This window comes from Podarcis melisellensis, assembly GCF_964234715.1.
Source record: "Podarcis melisellensis genome assembly, chromosome: 11".
Lineage (NCBI taxonomy): Eukaryota > Metazoa > Chordata > Lepidosauria > Squamata > Lacertidae > Podarcis > Podarcis melisellensis.
The window spans coordinates 24627523-24644495 of NC_138543.1; the positions used below are offsets into that span (position 1 = coordinate 24627523).

Consider the following 16973-nt stretch of genomic DNA (forward strand, 5'->3'; position numbering starts at 1 on the left):
GGCTGGCTGCAAGGGGCATGGCACGGCAGCCGGGAAGTGGATTCAGGGGACCGAAACACCCCCCTGCTGATGCAGGAGCCAGCTCCTGCTCACAACCCCTCCCCTCGGGTAGGAGGAGTGGTCTTGCATGAGGTTTTTTTGGTCAGGTTTTTTGAACCAAGATTTGTCAGTTTTTACAAAGCAAAAACCATAAACTTAGATAGTGAAAATAAATAGGAGGCAGCCCCCCCTTTTTTTATTTGCTACAGTGCCCTGTTAATGACACAATATCATAATGTGTCAACATTTCCAGGGGAGAAAGAATGTTGTGGCAGCAACATTATTGGGCATTCTGTCGCTCAACTATAGCTTCATTTCAAAAGTTAAACAGGAAATAAAATAGATACCAGCCCTTGGGCAACATTTTTTAAATAGATTGTACATAACGTAGCAATCCCACCCCCAACACTTGAATTTCAAAGAATTTTTGTGTCCTCCAAGAATGTCCAAGGATTTTTACGCACACACCTGCTCCTGCTCAAAAGTCTGTTGCAAGTATGGACAGGGGAGAAATTAAATTCCGTTCGCATTTTTAAAAAAACCTTCCAAAACCACACTTTCCAAAACAATACATGAACCAAAACATAACCATCTCTTGAAATCCACACTCCTCGAAATTTTGCAACACAGTTTTCCAGCCAAGGAATGTGTTCAAACAGGCATATATTACTAAGGCACAGGGTTCGTGAAAAAAGTGAAAATAACTTATGCATTAGAGTAGGGAAAATTGTTTTGCAGAAATGCATATATTAGGCAAAATCGCATACAAACATGTGCATATTAGGAGAAATTCGCACTAAAATGCTGATAAATTTTCACGAGGCCTAAAAAAATGTCAAAAACTGATGTGGAAATGGGGAGAGAACTGAAAACTGGAAAAATGAGAAGCACAAAATTGACAGGTCTGCCTGTCACTAATTGAAGGTGTATGGGAGCATTTTGTGCAACTATTAATCAATTCCTTGGTTCAGAAACTATTCAGTCCTTGTCTTGCCCAATTTTATCTAGTCACATTTGACTATATAGATTTTTTAAAAACCCACTTTCTAGGAGCCTAACATCCTTCTGTTCACTAAACTCACTACCAAAGAGCCAGCACTCTTCAGGAGCTGCAATCAGACTTTTATCTCCATGGGCTGGAGAGTGACAGGGTTGGTGATGAAGGCAGAGCTTGACATTTTTATTCCTACTCACATGTAGTAGGCTTTACACAAGTTCAGAAGGCCCGAAAAGGGCTATTGTGTTATCCAAGATGAAAATGTTTCTGTTGAGAAAATAACTGCTCTGAAAGAAACACAGGTGAAGGAGCTTTGGTCAGGCTGTTCTCCTAACTGCAGGTACAAAATAAACTCTGGCCTAGGGATTATTTTCCTTCATGAGCTCTTGCAATAATTGCAAGGGGAAAAGCAGGAGCAAATTAAAGAGAGGCCAGAGAAAACAGATTGATATTTCTGATGTAAGTGTGCTTGAAAGTGCCACAGATTCAATTTAAAAAAAGAAAAATCTTTCAAGGGAGAGCCTAGCTATGAATTTTATCACTCAGCTGCATTGGAAAAGCTGATTTTGACAGTAAGGGCAAGTTACTTTGGACATGCGGAGACTGATGGAGCAATAAGGTGACAGTGATCCGAGAGGAAAGCCTTGGTTGGATAAAAGACCCTCATTTTCTCTTTGTGCCAGCTACTAATATTGTTATCTGCTCATAGTATCACTTAAGTCTAGGCCAAAATGTCAGGTGGAAAGAGCACATTTAGCAATATTGCTTTTGGGTCCCATGCCTCAAAGACAGATGGGTCCTGACAGTGGCCTTCAAGACATCAATCTACTATTTATGTCTGGTGTTTCTTCAGGAGGAAAATTCATAGCTGGCTCAATGAACACGTTAGACCTGTCTGTGTATAAGAGAACCAACTAATATGTTACTTGATGAGGAGAGTGTTTTATACAGGGGAAACAAAATGCCACTTAAATTAATTTTGAATTATTTCCTTGGGATATATTAAAATCAAACCGGACCCTTTAGTGCATGTCACTTACTTCCACCATATACTGAATTCCACCATGCTATGAATTTGACAGAGATCAATAAAGGTTTAATAATGAAAAATGATTTCACAAGTGATTGACAAATTTACCTTGACACACATGCCAAATTCTTTAATTATAGGAGTGCAATTCACACACTTGTGTTGAAGAGAATGGCAGTCATTTACCACATCTATCTCTATTTACTAAGGAGTGTTTTTTTAAAAAAAATATTGTCAGGATGCCCCCTCGCATCAACCAGGCCTTAGGCTGATTAATATCCAAACACCCTTGTAAAAACAGAGGGTTATTGGTTAGTTTTCATTTTATTATGTATTTTGTGTTCTCATTTTGTATTTTGTATTGGATGAAGGGCGGTATACAAATTTAGTAAGTAATAATAATATAGAAGAGTTTTTCCCACTTCCCTGCTTCATAGACTTGGTTTTAATTTACCTTGTAATAGACCACAATATAATCAAATATTTCAGGTCCAGATATCTTGACATTGTTGGTTGGCTCTGATATCAGTCGTTGTCCCAACACCCCTCGCCCAACATGTCGAGGATATCTGCACAAACGAACCCAGTCAGGAATCCTGAAGGGCTGGAGGAAGAGATGGTTTGTGCTAAAGCATGATGGCTGCCTCTACTATTACAAACACAAAAAGGTAAGGCATGTGTATAATTATTTTGTTTGTCCATTGAGGGAGCACACTGGTAGTGGGTGTATCCAAATTAAGTACAGTCGTACCTTGGAAGTCAAATGAATCCATTTGGGAAGTCCATTCGGCTTCCAAAATCTTAGGACACCAAGGCATGGCTTCCTATTGGTTTCCAGTTGTGCAGGCGTGTCGGAAACAATAGCAGAAGATGTGCCAGATGTTCGGCTTCCAAAAAAAAGTTCAAAAACTGGAACACGCACTTGGTTTTCAATTGTTCAGGAGCCGGAACATTTGGCTCCCAAGGCGTCCTGGAGCCGAGGTACGACGGTAGTGGGCAGGCCATACCCTACTCTGTTTTTGAGTGCACTCTCTTTCTCTCTCTTACACACACACACACACCATGCACTGGACTTCTGGGAGAGTGTAATGTTAGTCTATGTTTTTAGTTTGCTCCAGTTCACCAGACTCCGGAGCAATCTAGTCCAGGCCATACACAAACCTCTGGAGACTAGCTGCCAAGGTAGCTGGGGATATTTTGCCATAGCTAATGCGTGTTTTGGTCACCATCCTTTGTGCAAAAAGTACATCTGGAACATATTGCTCTTGCAACAGATCAGTTACAGAGGGCTTCCCCCTCCTTGCATCCATCCCTCTGTCTTGTCCCTGCCCACCCCCTTTCACCTCTCCTCCCTGCCTTCTCTCCCTCTGAGCTCCCATCCCACGCATGAACTGGGCCAAGGGCCATTTGAAGAAAGCTTGAGGATAGCAGGTCTGCTACCCCTGATTAAAAGGCTCTAATCTCAGAGGGTCAAAATGAATCCTATCTTCAAATAGACATCAGATGAAACTGGAAGGGAATCATCCAAGTCTGAGGCCTGTTCCTCTTCCCTCTTGGCAATCTGAGGGATAAATTTAGAGTACACCCTTATTTTATTTTTAATCTACTGGGTGATTGTATAATTATTGATTGCTTTCCAAACTTGATTTAATTAATCTTGGCTTAAAGCTAGTTACGTTTTGAAGACTGTTGCTGGGAGACACATCTTTTTACATAACTTCCCCACTAAATTAAGCAGTAACTGTACAGGTAATGTAGCATAGACATTTACATTCAATTGTTTTCTGTTTATTTTCTTTATTCATATAAATAATAAACTCAACAATGTTAGAAATTAGTTCACATTTCGTGCTGAGAACCCATCTTGTACTGAGTCCCTTGAAGAGCCAGTGTTAATTTCAAACCATATCCAGCAGGTGGAGAACTTTGATCAGAGATCTTTTTGAAAGTACTGGGAAAAGTCAATGTGTGGGTCCTCAAATGAGATTTTATCAAACCTGAGTGCATTTTAGCTCCCTAAACCATCTACTATCATGAAATAAAGGGTCAGTGTAACTGGGAAGAGCTGACGTGCACTGGTAGAACATCTGCTTTGTCAATGGTCCAGCATCTTCAGGTTGAGCACCCTAGAGAAACATTGTTTACCACCAAGGAGAGGATTGGGACAAGTCCCAACACCCTCTGTGGGGAAAATGATGCTATCAGCATCTATTTCTGCTGGGGAGAAGGCCATTCCAGTAGCTTCATTTCCAACCAGGGATGCTGGGACTCTGAGGCTCTTTTTTGTTGGTTAAGGCTGGTGTGCAAGGAAGTTGGAACATCTGCTGTCAAATTCAGTACTAACAGCTCCCCACTTCTCTTTGCTGGCACTTGGAAGGAAAGGCATCAGCAGGAGTTCACATCTGCAAGGTGACCCGAGTTTTGCTCACCTTGTAAATGCAAGCAGTTGTTCAAACAGTGGTGCTCCCATTTGCAAATCCCCTCCCTTTAAACAAAAACAAAAACAAAACTCGTCACCTTTCTGTGCTATTCTGATTCCGATGTCACACAATATGAGAAAGGAACCGCAGATGGAAGTCATTTTTAATTTCTTGTTTTATAAGTTTTACAATCATTCACATCATTGGGAGCACAAATGATGTTAGTTATAAATATTGTGTTGTTTCATATATTGCTATTGTCTGTTTGTCAATTTATAGTTTCCTTATTTGATTGTATGTTTGTTTGTTGGTTGGTTGGTTGGTTGGTTGGTTTGCTTTCCAGGGATAAATGTATCTATTTTAAAAACAGTAAAGATATATTTAAGAGAGAGAGAGAGAGAGAGAGAGAGAGAGAGAGAGAGAGAGAGAGAGAGAGAGGAAGGAGCAGCAGCAAATAGTTGCGTTGCTCAAAACTGTATAAGATTTCTCGCCGGCTTACCGGCAGACATTTCCTCCCAAAGGTAGATACATAAAACTCCATTTAAGAACCACACTCTGCATCACAGTAGGTGCACAAGCTCAGTGCCTTCAGGAAGCCCCAAGGCAAAGAGCTTGTGCAACTGCGTAGCAAAGGACAGCAAGAAAGACAGGGAAAGACCATGTACTTCCTCACCACAGCATCAGGTCACTCAGACAATCTAGGTCAACAGAACCTAGTCTTATAAACTATTAATAGATGTTTTAGCCTGATTATCACCAGAGGGCGTTGGTTATCTGAAGATGTGTATTGCCTGGGCTATCTTATTATCTCAGTCTATTCTTCTTTAAGCCAGGTAAGCCTAATCCCGCAAGTGTGGGTTGTGCATACACAAGCAAGTATGTACAGAAGTACATACACGTACACCACTTGCCAGGTTGACTTCTAAATATCCAACTGGCTATTACATACATGGCTCCCCTGACCAGATGCCAGGGGAATTATTTTATTTTGGAGGTCTTGCGTTCCACACCAAGCAGATGTTGCCAGCCTTGGGAGAAGAAAAGGAATTAAGGCTTGGAGAGGAATTGGACCCATCCCCTAAATTAATAATTGGTTGTGTAAGAAAGCAACTTCCAATGTAGAAGGAGGTGGGGTTGCGGGCTTCACCCTCCCACCATGTGCATGGGGGCTGGCTCTCAGCCTCCGTGCAATTGAGGGAATCCCGATCGCATCATCCCCTGGCCAGCCAATCGGCCAGCCATTTAACACAGGGGCGGCCTGGAATCTCCCTCTTCGTTGCTTCCAGCTGCTCCAGTTTCCCACCCTCCCGCCCTTTAAGGTTTTTTCGTCTTTGACCTTGCTATGGACCCCGGTTGGTTGCCATTAAGGGGCCTGGTAGGAATTTTTCCACTTGGCAAATTGGCACCAGCCACTTGGTTTTTCGCCTACCTCATAGCAAATTGTCACAACTTCCTTGGTATTGGCGGTTAGGCATTGGTATTGGTATTGTTATGTAGATGGAAAGGGGGGAGGAAGCACCATCACCTCCCCCGCATATTGAAGGGTAGTCCGATAAAGGATTCCGGGGGGCGTGGCCCTGTCCGAAGCCTAGGGAGGTGAGGGCCTAAGGCACGCCCCCAAGCGGTGACCCTGGGGGAGTTCTTAGTTGATGTGCATCAGCAGGACTCCCCCTCCTGGTGGTTAACCCTTCCCGGACTTCAAGCGAACAGGCTGAAGCCAGATAGTCAGTTAGGACCAATATTTAGCCCATTAACCCTAAATATATGTATCATGTGTCTTTATTTCCACTGGGGGGGGGGAGGTGGGAACTCGCCACACAACTGAGAGCTTCCTAAGTAGCAGTTGTAAAGGAGTTGGCCAGGAGTTGGGCAAGTAGCCGTCCATGGGCTTTTTAAGCCAGTGATGGGGAACCTGTGGCCTTCCAAATATCATTGGACTCCAGCCTCGAGACCCTTCAATTGCAAGGGATGATGGGAGTTGGAGATCAACAACATATGGTGGGCCAAAGGTTCCACATCTCTCTACTTTAAGCATTATCACATGGTCTGTTTTGGCCAAGGGGGACAATATAGGGTTGGAGACAATTCAGATAGATAAGCATCAGTACATCATCTAAACTGACACCCTGTAAGTCAGATTGAATATGAACAATTTTGCTTTTGCAAAATAGATGCCAAACTCATCATAACAAGTACAAGATCACTCTATCTCTGCATGGAGCCAGCACAGATTCACTTTCTGGAACAGCTTTGCAAGTAATGGCAGCTGAGAGATGCAATATATTCACTGTGATAATTGTCATAGCATTAGCCATAGTCCTTCTATAACACTGTGTCACAATTGACCAGCTTCAGAAAGCATCCAGCACAACCTGTACTCTGAGCAATCTCTCTTGCCTGGAAGCCGCCAGCCCATTTCAGACATAATGCTAAACCATAGTTTATGCTTAGTTGTGAGAAAATACAACCGTGAGCCTTTCCTTATATTATTGCCTTCCTCCTCCCCTTCGGTCCTTCACATGCTTAGAAGGAGGGCAGGAACAGGACAATGCGCTCTCTCCTGTGCTCTCCATCAGTTGGTATTCAGATGAATACTGATACTGAAGGTAATAAATAGCCATCGGGACTATATGTCCTTACAGAATCATTGAATCGAAGATCTGTACAGTTGGAACGGATCATGAAGTCTCATCTAGTCCAACCCTCCAATGCAGATATCATTTGCCCAGTGTGGGAATCGAACCCATGGCCCTGAAATTGGTCTCCTGCTCTACCAACTGAGCTAAAGTTGGACTATAAAAAATAATTTAGGGTATTAATTTTCCCATACACATTTCACCTGTGGTTGCCTCCACCCCCCTATGATTGAACCAAATAACAGTTGCAAGGTAAAAAGAGAGGGAGAAAAAAAATCTTTAAAATTATCTTAATTTCCAACATTGCATCAAGAGCCCAGTTTATATAAAGTACGTTTTCAGCTCCCTGGGTCTGGGCCTTTCACATTGTCTCACTCCCTGATGGAACATCCAAGCCCGTCTTCTTTCAAGCCCACGTATTCACTGCTAAGTCTAAGTGGTTTATATAAAAGGCTTAACTATAAATAGATTTAGGTCTGAGCTATTCCTCCTAGAGGTACAATGTGCATTTGCTCTCCATTCTAACAGAGAGCTTTATCCTCCACAGGCAGAAAGTCGTCCCATTCTTTATAACCAGCCTGCAATCTGATTCCATTTGCAGAGCCTCTGTGAGGCCCATTGTGAGTGGATTGGTTTGCTAATTAAACACTATGGTTCTATCTAGGCTCTAATTCCACAAAAGCTTATGTCACAATAAATCTGTTGGTCTTTTAAGGTGCTGTGACACTCCCTTAGGCGTGCTTTGTGTGTCCTCTTATTAGTCACTGATTAATTTTCTTTGCAGATGGAAAGAGCAATCTACAGGTTGCATGCTAGGGAGTTGCATGACCCTAGATTGGAGTTCCACTCCTGTTTCCAGCACAAAGTGGACTACCCAGGCTAGGCCCCTGTGGGTTGGAAGCTCTCTATGTTGTGAGCCACTGTACTGAGGAAATGGTTTGGGTACCACAAAGGAGTGGGGAGTGTAATGGTAAAGGTAAAGGACCCCTGGACGGTTAAGTCCAGTCAAAGGCGACTATGGGGTGCGGCGCTCAACTCACTTTCAGGCTGAGGCAGCCGGCGTTTGTCCACAGACAGCTTTCCAGGTCATGTGGCCAGCATGACCAAACTGCTTCTGGCGCAACGGAACACCGTGATGGAAGCCAGAGCACATGGAAACGCCATTTACCTTTCCGCCACAATGGTACCTATTTATCTACTTGCACTAGTGTGCTTTCAAACTGCTAGGTTGACAGCAGCTGGGACAAAGCAACAGGAGCACACCCCATCGCAGGGATTCAAACCACTGACCTTCTGATCAGCAAGCCCAAGAGGCTCAGTGCATCACCCACGTCCCGTGTGGGGAGTGTAGAAGCAATGTGACTCACACCCTCCCGAGACACATCCCTCACCAACCCTGCCTTGCACCCGGCTTGAGTTTCTTTGCCCTGAACTCTAATAATGCCTCTGGATGGAGGATAGGAGGGGAAGTGTGGTGAATGTTGTCTCTGGACATGCCCACCATTGACATTTAGCCCCAGAAGGGAATGTGACTCTTAGGCTGAAAAAAGTTCCCCCACCCCTCATCTATAACAGAGGCACCGCCTTGGGCCGAAGATTGTGGGGGACTCAGTGGCCCAGTGTGCATGTGGTGGTGAAAGGAGGTGCGTCATTGGTAGGAGGCCTTGCTCTCATGCTCAGCAGGAGCTTGCCTTTGATGCTTTGCCATGCTCAGCTTGGCTAAGGAATATTGAAGGGGACTGGCAACACCTCCGCCCCCTAGAGTTGGCACACCTGATCTATAGAAAGCTGTTTGGAGTGGTCATTAGGAGATTCACCTAGCTCTGGTTCTCTGTTACAGCTGAATTGGGTATGGTGGCACCTAAGCTGGTGCCTAAACACGGTGGAGGGCTAGATGAAGGCCAATAAACCCAATCCTTAGATGGAAGCTCTGTGGGCAAGTTATTCCTGGCTGTACGCGCCTCTTCTGGACTGGGTTGCAATCTCTCTGAAGGAATAGATGCACAGTCTAGGGCAGCTCCTTGATCCATCTTTGTCCGTGGTGACCTCAGTGGCTAAGAGTCCCATAGCACTGGCTGCTATGCCATTATAGCTTCAGGGAATCATTCATTGGAAACCTTGGGATTGGACTATTGTAACGTGGCACCCTACAACTCCTATCATTCCTGACCATGCTGTCTGGGACTGATGGGAGCTAGAGTCCCCATCTATGGTCCAAACAGTGTTAGTGATTCTGCATACAAAATGGGGCAGTGGATCATATTTGAGATTAATTATGCCACACTAAAAGGATCTGACCATGTTTATGTAGTCTTAGACAAGCAGCAAAATGCTTATGCTTTTCTCTAATGGCTCATTTGCATTTTTGAATATTTTGCAACTCTTGTGTTGCACAGCTGGACTGGGGGAGGCCTGGAATGGATCTGCATTTCTGCTTTTTCTCTGGCCGGATTCCTCCACCTCTCCCATCACCACCACCATAATATATGCAGAGTTTACAACAGATGGTGGATGAGAACAGACAATATAATGTTGTCATGACTCAGATATGAGAAATCATCATGTCTCAAGTAAAGTAGACCTTGTGCTTTTTTTGAGAGAGAGAGAACACAGTCCTCTATTTGGTGGGCTGTCCTGTCCAATATTAGGAATCATCAAAGGGGAGCTTGTACAGCAGACTAATAGAGTCTGTGACTGCATAGCACCTGGTCATAGTCTTTGTTGTCATGCTGCTATATAGATTTAATTACAGTTATTATTTCTACATTTATATCTATAGACATAAATTAGCATATGCTTCTTTTTTGCAGATCGGTACTATTTTTTATTGTGTATTTGTGATGCATTTCCTTATTTTTTGCAATACAAGACCTTTGCTGAAATTTAGGGAGGGCCTGCTTTGACAAAATTTGTTTGCTCTTACGATCAACAATCTGGTGTGTAAAGTAGATTACGCCGAGACTGTTCCTGTTTCAGATGGTAAGATTGTCAGTGATGCTTCCCAACTGTAGTAAGAAAAAAATGAGTGTAGTAAGAATATAGTCCAGTAATTACATGGTTGAAACTGAGTCTAAGAGGTCTGGGGTATAAGTTGTATTTCCTTTCCTCAGCCTGTTCCACTGGCTTAGTTCAGGTATAGCACAAAGCCCTGGTTTGTTTGAACCCAAGACTGCCCACAAACTGTGGTTGACAAATATTGATTTAGAATTGCAATTGGAACCTGGTTTGAAAAACCACCATTTTACAAGCTGATCTGCACACCACTCTTTGCTGTTGTACCTGAATTCAAGCACCATTGACCAACCACAGTTAAAGTCATTACGGCGCCACAAGAGGCTGCTGTGCCGGGGAGATGGAAGTGAACTTATGAAGCTGAGCCTTGAGCAAATGAGAAACAAAAGCTGACAAGTACGGTAGCTTAAGATTGCTGTTTGCCTACTGTGGACATGGAAGCTAAAACCATGGAGTAGGTTCTTTAGTATGCTTAGCGCAAACCATGCATTCCGTTTTGCATTACATCTAAACTGATCCACAGTTTCTTTAGGGAGTGATCTAAACTGGTGTTGGCAGTCAGCACAAAGGTTAGGGCACACAGCATTCCCATTGGGAAATTCTGGGAGTGAGGTTGCATCAGGAAACAAAATGCATAGTTCATCCAGGGAGGAGCATAATAGATCACACTTGCAAAGGAAAGTATGACCTAATTTTCACAGCAATTGCTGTGTAAGTATATTAGGCAAGTAGCAATCACATGCTCTGAGAAGAGTCCTCTCAGAGTTAAAAGCAGAAGAGCACAAAGGTAGTCTTTCTTTTTGCTGCAGGGTTTTACTTTTTCTGAAATATTGAAGTTGGTCAAAATGAAAACCACAGCCACTGGAAATTAAAGTAGGAAGTGTACAATAGGAAGTGTTGGAGGGTCAGTTCACTGCAAGCAAAGGGCTGGCCTAAGACATTTTGCTGCCTGAGGCAAAGGACCAGATGGTGCAGTCCATGTACAGAAGCCAACTGGACTGGAGGGTGAATCGTACATCGACAGGACAGTGTCCTTCGCCACACTTGAGGGCAGTAAGCTAGCCGGGGAGAAGCCCTGTCCTCCAACACTTTGTCACCACTGCCCCTCTTCCCCTACTATCTGCTACCTGAGGCAACTACCTCACTGTGCCTAATGATAGGGCCATCTCTGTGAAAGCCCAAAATGATTCCCCTAAAAAAACCAAAAAACTAAGTCTAGCATCATAGGAAAAGAACAGGGCTAGAATGTGATCCTCTTGTAAAACATATCCAAAGCATGCAAGTATTGTCTCTTCTTTGGTTAATGCATATGTTTCCTTCTAAGTGGAGCAAAAGGGATTGGGACAGCTGCAGTGAATCCCCTTGACTTTAAAGAGAAGGCATGATTATCCTCAGGGTCCCTCCCAACTCTACAATTCTATGATTCTATGGAATCAGCTTCTTTTGGGGAAATCCCATAGTACCTAGCTTTACTATGCAATCTTTGCTTTTTAGACGAGAAGCAATTTGGGGAATTAAAGGGGATGTTTAGCAAAAACACCACCACCCTGTCTCTTAACCCCCCCGCGGCTTTTCTCAAAATCTTTTTTTCTTTTCTTCTTGTCTTCATTTCAGGATGAAGGAAAGTGCAGACCACTAGAAGTCACAAAGTTAGAAGGTGCTGAAATTGGTGTGGACAGTACCCTGGGCAAACCCTTTGTATTTAAGTGCATTCCTCAGACTGGAAACAGGATTTTTTACTTCTGTGCCACATCAAACCAAGAGATGAAGAGGTACACAATCCACTCACTACATTCCTTTCTATGTTTTCTTTCTTCCTAGTTCTGCAAAATGGATTTGCTTATTAAGGTCAACTGCATAAGCAGCAGGCAGTCTCTTACTGCAGGAGAGAAAACATTTGCACTGAGATTTAATTAGGGTTACCACATATACAGTTCTTCCCTCCCCCATCAGCATTCTGTCAGTAACTTGCATAATATGTTATTTTATTTTACATTCCTCTGGTTTTTTGTTGTTCTTTAGCATAACAATTTAAGAAAAGCAGTCCTGGATGGACCAAACCAAAGGCCTCTCTGATACAACATTTTCCATTTATTTATTGCATTTATATCCATCTTTCCTCCATGGGGCTTGAGCTGATGTACAGTTCATCCTCACAACAATTCTCTGAGGTAGAGGTTAGACTGTGAGTGAGTGGCTGGCCCAAGGTCACCCAGCAGCCTTCATGGCCAAGTGAAGATTAGAACCCTGGTCTCTCAGGTCCTAGTCCAACACTCTAACCACTTCGCCACACTGGCTCCCTGCTTGTTTCCAAGCAGCTTCCTGGGGGAAATCCGCAAGCAGGGTATGAGGTCAGCAGCCTTCACTCACTGTGATTTCTCCAGCAACTGTATTCAACCTGCTTTCAAGATTTCCATTTGCGCATTCTCTGCATATTCTATACATACACAATTCCTTCTCCTACTAGGAGACACCAATACTGTTTTGCATATAGGTGTCTATGTGCATATTTGTCCTCCGATAGCAGAAGAAAAGAAGTATGGCAATGGTGGAGACGAAGAACATTTGCAAAATGTTTCTTCATACCAGTATGAGAAATGCTGTGAGGATGTTAGCACCTGTTTTTGTGAGGTAGAGACTCCTGCCTGTGTTTGAAATTGGCCCTGCCAATTATTTCATCATACAGGCCTATGTAAGTGAGTAGCTATCTACCATTTTCCCACAAGGCCCCCATGCAGGATGTTGCACTATTCCTGTCAAGCAAACCTATTCTCATCTATGGTTTTTTTTCCCTCCATAGGTGGCTGGAGGCCATGGAGAAAGCTGTGCATCCCGTTCATCAGGTAATCCTTGCCAGAGCCTTTGTTTCTGTTTGTGCATCTCCATTTCTAATTTACAGACTTTACATGCTGAGGGTGACCTTAATTTGTACATAGACTCACCAAAGTCTACGAGAGAGTACTTGACAAGGGATTAAGTCCTCCTTCTGGTCTCTCACATATGCCAATCCTAGGGCACATGCTGAGTGAGTACTTTATCTTCATGGCCCTCAGCTCTTGGCAGTCATTCATGGGGCAGGCGTAACCAACTTCAAGTGTTCTGCATGCTATTTGCAAACCAACAGGTGAGCTGCTGGTGTGAAGCTGCCCTGCTCTGGGATCTCTCCGTATTTGTTCTTTGTTAGCCATAGCAACAGCTTTGCTAAGCCATTCTTGAAAACAGAATCATTAACTCTGGTGGGGTATCCAGATTTGCAACTCCAAGCAACCCTTAACAAAGGCCCAGAATTCCTCAATAGAAAGAATATGCTTAAGAAGGTCTAAATCAGGGACAAGGAACCTCCAGCCCTCCAGATGCAATCCTCATCACCCCTAACCATGATGGTTCAACATCATCTGAAGGGCTACCCTGGTCTAAATGCTGCCAAAAATACTATATATACGAGGATATTAAAGCAGTCAGAACTATGCAGGATGTAAAAATAAGTCAAACATTGCTAAGACCAGGGGTGAAAGGTTTCTTCGGATAATGTGGTTTTAGACCATTTCAGCCTTTTAGCAATTTTCTACTGCTCGGGAAACCCATTATTTTTATAGATTACTACTTCACTGCTACGCTCTGGTTAAGACATCATTTTGTTTTCTTTTTCATTTCCTTTCACAAGAACAGATGCAAATACAATCACATAACAGGTCTCATTAGTAATTTTTGCTTACAGTTTATGGTTTCTCCCTTTAAAAAAAAATGTAACGGAATAAGCAAATGCTAAATTACAATCCTCTTTAGCCTGACAAGCCACCCAGAGGGGGGTTGTTGTTTTTTAGGCAAAATAACAAGAACTCCCTTTTGCAATGGACAGTGGTTCTCTTTATTGTATTGCAAACTCAATGGTGCCACACACACTGAAGCATTGGTGCTATGTCATCCGAATGAGACTGAGAGTAAAGCATCTATTCCGCATATGTGCTGAGCATCCTTTCAGTCCTCTTTGCACTTTGCCACTGTACATCCCAGAAGGTTCCCCGGCAAGGGATGGCAGGGTATGCACTTAACAGTATTTCCTGAAGTTAGCTCATCTCCTCCTCTGCAGGCTCATCAAGGCTCCAGAGGAAATAATGCAATTTAAAGGAAAATAGATCATCAACATTGTATGGCTTCTCTCCAAGGTCTTCAAATGAGCAAAGACATAGGCTGCTTACCAATTTTGCTGATAAACAAGCACATTTGCTTTAGACCACCGAGGCTCAGCTCTTGAGCTTCCATCTGATGTGAAAATGAGGAGAAATGACCTGGTTTGCAGCTTGATCCTTTTCACATAGCCACGCGTTTGTTTGTACATGAGACCGTGGCAACCTGATTTAATTCTCAAGAGTTTTGTTATCGTTTTCAGGCCTGTTCTGCATAACTAGGCATGGATATATGCACACCTTCCACTCTAGGTAGCAGCAGGGGAATTTTGAAAGATGTCAGGAGATAAACAATCACAATAGATCAAGCAATGGCCTTCATTCAAGCTGTTCTCTAAGTTGTACAACCTTCCAATTTCATATAAATGTCAGTAGGAGCCATTGTTCAGTATCCTCTGCTGTGTGAGCAGACTTCCACTCATGCAAAGCACTTTAATACTTCTCCACCTCCTCCTTTTCCTTGCAAACTCTCAGCCCTCTGGAGCAGATTTTAGGTGTGAAGCAGACGAAAGAAGGAAGAAGTGCAAGCAGAAGGTCATTCTGCTGGTTGATGGGCACCAGTTGGATTGTCCTCTGTTTTTCTAAGAATCTTTAGAATTGTTTGTTTGCACACTCTGCTTCAGACAATGTTGAAGCAACTAGTGAGCTATTTAATTTATTATCTGGACGGAGTAGATTTTATTAGCCTCATGAACAAGTGCCTCTAGCAAAGCAGTTGTCTGAGTAGTCCCATCACAGACAAGAACCACAACTTAATGTAATGCTGCTCAACCCTAACTAGAGATGTTTGCAGTTATATGCTGAGTTGTGTCATGGCAAGGCATTCTGATAAGACTTCATTAGGGACAGCTCAAGAGTTTTGTGGCAACTTCAAGACTAAAAAAACTCATTAAAGGCTAAGCTTCCACAGACTAGGGCAGGGGTGGGGTCTATGTTGCCTTCCAGTTGTGGCAGGGCTACAGCTGCCATCTTTCCTGACCATTAGACATGCTGGCTGGGGCTCATGGGAGCTGGAGTCCCACAATATCTGGACTGCTTGCAGGCTCCCCATTTCTGAATTGGAGTCTGTTCCATCAGATGCTGCATATGCAATATACATATCATGTATGTGTTTGTGCCACAAGATACTTAATATATTTTGCTACAGCCGACTAACATGACCATTCCACCTAGAAGCTAACTTCAAAGCAAGCTTCAAGCTTTGCAAATGCTAACATCTGAAAATGGCTTCTAATGTTAGATTCCAACTGCATGCCTTTCAGGCCCATATATTAAGATGAATGTCAGATGAATGTCAGTGTAATTAAAGAATGGGTTCATTTCACTGCTTCAAGCATGCATTCTTTATTCTCATCCCCACCAGATGTATTTGGCCAGATACGTTGCTTAGCAAATCGTTATTTGACATATCACATGCTACATTTGAAGGCATGAGACTTGAGAAATGTGCTGATTAACGTGATATCCAAAATCACCGTGAAGCTAATAACCAAAATGAGAAATGAGCATTAAAATGGGCACAGTATGGATTTATAGAATGCTGACAGCAGGAAATCAGAATTTAACAGGCCAGAGTATGCGCCTTATGGATTGTTGACAGATCTGCCCATTTCACAATACAGTGGTACCTCAAGTTAAGAACTTAATTCGTTCTGGAGGTCCGTTCTTAGCCTGAAACTGTTCTTAAACTGATGTACCACTTTAGTTAATAGGGCCTCCCGCTGCTGCCGCACGATTTCTGTTCTCATCCTGAAGCAAAGTTCTTAACCCGAGGTACTATTTCTGGGTTAGCGGAGTCTGTAACCTGAAGCTGAGGTACCACTGTATAGACTGGACAAATTATAAGATGACATCTTAACTTTCTAAATTCTTGCGGCTTTAAATATGCTTGGACATGTTTGTGTGCATTGAGCTCATTTAACAACAGTAAAAGTGGTCACTTTACTAACTCTAATGTGCAGAACCACGTCTGGGTAGATGTCACCATGCACAACACAAGCCTTCCACCACTTGCCATCAAAAACCCGGAGTGCCTGGGACTTCTTCACCAATTGGACAAGAACAAGGACATGTGGGTTCAACACTACTGCATTCTGAAAGATGGCTGCTTGTATTTTTATGCCAGCATACGCTCTACACATGCCCTTGGTAGGTGGTCACCTTTCCTCCTCCTTTTTTGAAACCAAGTAGGTTTTCCTCCTATACATAATACAAAAATGCCAATAATACAAAACAGGAAGCTTTAGTGTGGTGTAACCGTTAGAGGGTTGGACTATGATCTGGGAGACCAGGGTTCAAATCTCCATTCAGCCATGAAGTCGATGGGGTGGCCTATGCTTTGCTAGGTCTACTTTCAGTATTCCTTCATTACATTGTTGGAGCTTTGGCCTGCCATTCCAGGGGTTCTGATTCTTACAGTGACTTTTCAAGATACAGCCACTTTATTTCGTTGTGACACTGTGCATCCTCTGCAACACAGAAATATTTGATAAAATGTCAATAAACAGCTGACGAGCAGAGCTAGAGTTCTTGGGAGTCGGTCAAGGAGGTGTAGTACACCTGATGTTATCTGGAGAGCCTTGCTCAGGAAAAGCACCTGATCTGTTAGGTCGCAGGAACCTGTGACCCATTTAGCCTCATACTGGCAGTGAT

The 16973-nt window shown here is 43.2% G+C and overlaps 1 protein-coding gene across 1 annotated transcript in view; it reads left to right on the plus strand.

Annotated features, from left to right (window-relative positions):
- LOC309380483 (uncharacterized protein) overlaps positions 1–16973 on the plus strand; it is a 40796-nt gene that overhangs the window by 21048 nt on the left and 2775 nt on the right. The window contains exons 7-10 of the mRNA XM_081930402.1: positions 2556–2734; positions 11749–11906; positions 12935–12977; positions 16283–16469. Coding sequence (XP_081786528.1) covers positions 2556–2734; positions 11749–11906; positions 12935–12977; positions 16283–16469 — 567 coding nt within the window. The remainder of the gene's footprint in view (positions 1–2555; positions 2735–11748; positions 11907–12934; positions 12978–16282; positions 16470–16973) is intronic.